This window comes from Pelodiscus sinensis, chromosome 30 (genome assembly GCF_049634645.1).
Source record: "Pelodiscus sinensis isolate JC-2024 chromosome 30, ASM4963464v1, whole genome shotgun sequence".
Classification (NCBI taxonomy): Eukaryota; Metazoa; Chordata; order Testudines; family Trionychidae; genus Pelodiscus; species Pelodiscus sinensis.
In genome coordinates this window covers 7,383,776-7,387,913 of record NC_134740.1, presented here as the reverse complement: position 1 = coordinate 7,387,913, position 4,138 = coordinate 7,383,776, and the positions used below count along the sequence as shown (strand labels likewise).

General features: G+C 57.5%; 1 gene segment (V, D, J or C); it reads left to right on the top strand.

Annotated features, from left to right (window-relative positions):
* Nucleotides 1-1,276: 1,276 nt before the first annotated feature.
* LOC142821261 (Ig heavy chain V region 3-like) lies at nucleotides 1,277-1,954 on the top strand. The segment is given in 2 exon segments: nucleotides 1,277-1,419; nucleotides 1,512-1,954. Coding segments are annotated over 2 exon segments (489 nt in total).
* Nucleotides 1,955-4,138: the final 2,184 nt, after the last annotated feature.

Sequence of the window (4,138 nt, the reverse complement as noted above, 5' to 3'; positions counted from 1 at the left end):
GGGGCTGGGAGCTGTTGCTCCTCTGGGAAGAAACAAGGGCTGGGGACAGGCCGAGAAATCGGAGCTCGGCGCTGCGGGAATGGGGCGGACATGGCTAGAGACTGCAGAGGGAAGCCCAGGAATTTCCCCTCCTACCGGGGCTGCTCATTCCAAACCCGGACTGGCATATTTTCAGACACGGCCAAGAACCAAGTCTCCCTGCAGCTGCAGACACCGCCCCCTATTACTGCTCCTGGGACACAGGGACACAGAGCGCAGCGGGGCTGATGCAAAAAGGGAGGCGGATTGTCTGGAGTCACTGGGGCCCGGTCACACTCAGTCTGAGGGGGAGACACTGGCCGAAGGGGGAAACGGAAAGGACAAAAAAAAAATCTCTAACTCAGCTCCTTGTAACACACCGAGATCAGGTCCCCCGGGGGTAACTCTGACAAGCTGCTTTGTCACAAGCATCCGGGTCCCCTTCCCCTCGCTGGGGGGCAGCGATCACAGAGCCCTGCTGGGCGCTGGCTGCAGAGCGCGGCGCTGCCTTCCTCCCCGAGCAGCTTCGCTCCTCACCTGACACAATCCCAGGCCTCCTTTGGCTACAGCCCAGAAACTTCCCGCCTCCCAACTTCCCTCCCTTCCGCTGTTCGCTGCTGTGACTGGGGCAAATCCAGCCTGGCTCGCCCTGCCGGTCACGGGGCGAGCTCTCGGCTGGACAGACCCAGTCAGGGGGAACCGGCGCCCACCCACCGCCCCGAGCCCCCTTTGCACAAATCCCCGCTCCAGTGACCGATTCCTGCTGCTTCCCCTTTGCCGCCTTCGCCTGCGGTTTGTGTGAGCCCGTGTCACCCCCCGGACTGATCCAAACCCTCATTCCCCGCCCGCACCTGGGGAGAGGCTGCCGGACACACCGCGCTCGCCAGCCCGGGACTTGTAACTCTCCGGTGAGTGTCCCAGCCCCATGCCACCCTGTGACCCGACCCCTCCCCAGGAACTGACCCCCTGACCCGAGGTGCGCAGGGGCAGGGTCGGGAGCCCCTCCTCACAACTGGATAACTAGGTGACAGTCGGACCCTACATTCAATACCGGGGAACTGGGCTCACACCCGGCAGCTGCTTCTCTCCCCTTCAACCCCCCGCCCAGGGGCTGGGCGCTGCACAGACACAGCGAGGGAGGGTCTGATTCCTCCCTGAGCCTGGAATCCAGTGTTAAGGGAAGGAAGTTGGGTCCGTTATAAGCAGCGGGTCATGCAAATAGGGGAGAGAGGTTCCTGTTTAAATCTGTGCGTCCTTCTGCCCAGACCGCACCCGCAGGGACAATCCGCAGCTCCCTGAGTCTGGGCAGTGACCAGCCAGTCCCCGCAGAACTTTCCGCGCCAGCACCAGGGACAATGAGTCTTTGGGTCGCAGCTGTTTTCATTGTAGCAACTTTGGAAGGTATTTAGTTCCCCGATCAAATAGCAGAGCCAGGAGCCCAGACAATTCTCGCTGGTTTTCTACCGGTTCTTCTAACGTCCCTTTATTCGCAGGTGCCCGGTGCCAGGTGCAGCTGGTGGAGTCCGGAGGGGATGTGAAGAAGCCCGGAGACTCTCTGCGCCTCTCCTGCAAAGCCTCCGGCTTCACCTTCAGCGATTACTGGATGGACTGGGTCCGGCAGGCTCCCGGGAAGGGGCTGGAGTGGGTGGCCCGTATCAGTAGCGGCAGTGGGAGCAGCACGTACTACGCGGATGCAGTCAAAGGGCGATTCACCATCTCCAGGGACAACCCCAGCAACCTGCTGCACCTGCAAATGACCGGCCTGAAGCCCGAGGACACCGCCCGCTATTACTGTGCGAGACACACAGTGACACGAGCCCTGCGGCTGCTCGTACACAAACCAGAGCTGCGGAACTTCCCGCGTCTGCCGCACGGGGGCAGCAGAGACACGCGCAAAGCAGCTCTGTCCGGGGCCCGCCAGGATGCAACGCTCTGACGTCACGGATTAACTCTTTCCTGTCCTCAATACGCTCCCCTCTTCCCCCCATTCCGAGCGGGAAGAAAGATGCAGTTTGTGCGGTGCAGGGACAATCCCGGAAACTGTCTTCAAAACACCTGCCCCCGATGCCGCACTGCGGGCAAAACAATGGCCAAGTTGCATGAACCTTAAGGACAAAGCGATAGAAATGGTCCCCATGCTCACCAATGGGCAGAGCCACACGGGGCAGGAAAGTGTCACATTTGACCACGAAGCTGGAATCCGGGGGGGGGGGGGGGAATCCACATTTATTCAGGTCACCTTCAAACCTGGGCTGTCAGGCCAGGGACTGGAGCCGAGATCCTGGAGCCAGTTCGCGGTTATACCCCTGCTCCGCCCACCCAACGTGACCCACCTCCAGTGAGTGCAATGAAAGCGCTCGGAGCCCAGTTAACGTGTCACAAACCCTCCTGCCAGCGTGCGGTTATCGGGAAAAGAGCAGCGGCCAAAACCCCTCCGGAAATAGAGCCCCTTGTCCTTGGGAACATCCGGCTGAGATTCGCTAAGATCTCTAGGGGATCTGGGTGCCAAGACCCAGATATTTCCAACGTGGCTGCTAGTCACGTACATTTGTCTGCCTGCGAACCCCGGGCCCGGCAGAGACACCCCGCCCCTCGGGGGGCTTTGCCTTGGCTTGTGCTGCAGATTGTTGCTGAGCCGGGTCCATTGGGGAACTGGTGGCGCTGCGCTGCAAACAGGCGGTCGGAGTCCGATGGGGTCGGCAATGCCCTTGGCGTGAGACCCGCTCCCCTTGTGCGGCCATCCCAGCGCATTTCCGCGGGAAGGGGCGGCCAGTGATGTTTCCGACAGTGGATCTGGAGCCATCACAGTGCCCCCGCCTTGGAGTCACGTCTCAAGGAGCATCATGGCGCAGGGCAGTCCTTAGGATTTTTGGTGCCCTAGGCGGGATTATTAAACTGGTGCCCCTATGCCTGACTTGCTCTTCCACTCCCTCCCCCCTCCCCTTCCCAGAGACCCCAGCACCCAATCCCTTCCCTCAGACTATTCTGTAGGCAGCACATTAGGCTCTCTCTAGGACCCAGCCTTCCTGTTACATGCTCCACTGCTTCTTGTCACATTTCAGTAAGGTGCACACCCAAAGAATTTTTTAAAAAATGTATTCTTTGAGCCCCCATTAGCCACATCCCTGACCCCCTGTTAAGCACGCCCCTGGCTCCCATTATCCCCGCCTCTGGAGGCAACACTCTGGGGCAAGATGGACACATGACCAAAAGTAAAAGGTGTCATATGACCCCCTCTAAGAACTCTTCCCACCATCCTCTTACCAATAGGGATTAGTTTGGTCCCCACCAAACCCCCCTCATGCAACATCCTGCAATTCCATTAATCCAATTTGTGTGACATTAACTCCAGGGTGGAGAGGCTGGGGGAAGTGTTCCTTCTAAGGGTATGTCTGGCCTACAGAATTTGGTTGACAGAACTGCATCAAGACTACATCCAGTTCTGTCAACAAAGCAAGCTGCTTTGTCGACATGAGAGTGTAGACGCAAAGGACAGTGTAGATGCAATAATGCCTTTTTTCCAGAGAACTCTGTCAACAAAAGGCATTATTCCTTGTAGAATGAGGTTTACAGCCATTGACAGAAAAACTACGTCCACAGAATTCAGCAGTAGTGTAGTCATAGGTATAGTTTTGTAAACCCTGTAGTCTAGACACACCCATTGGGTATGTCTACACTGCCACCCTAGTTCAAACTAGGATGGCTAAGGTAGTCATTCAAATTTACAAATGAAGCCTGGGATTAAAATATCCTGGGCTTTCTTTGCATGTTCCCTGTTGCTGCCATTTTTAAATGCCCCATAGTTTGAACTACATACCCACGTTATAGGCGGCTTAGGCTAGGTAGTTTGAATTAAAGCTCCTAATTAGAACTACTGTTATTCCTCCTGCAATGAGGGGGCCAAAAGTGTCAGGAGCATCCCAGCGCCCCAAGCCGGGCGCTGCACAGACAGGCCAGGGCAATCTGATTCCTGCCCCCGATCCCAGGCGAGTCACTCAGATCCCTGGCAGGAGCAGCGCGTGTCTCTTATAAGGTGGGGTATGAAAATGAGGGAGGCAGCGTCCTGTATAAATCTGCCCCTCGCTCTGCCCAAACCCAGAGACAATCCACAGCCCCCTGG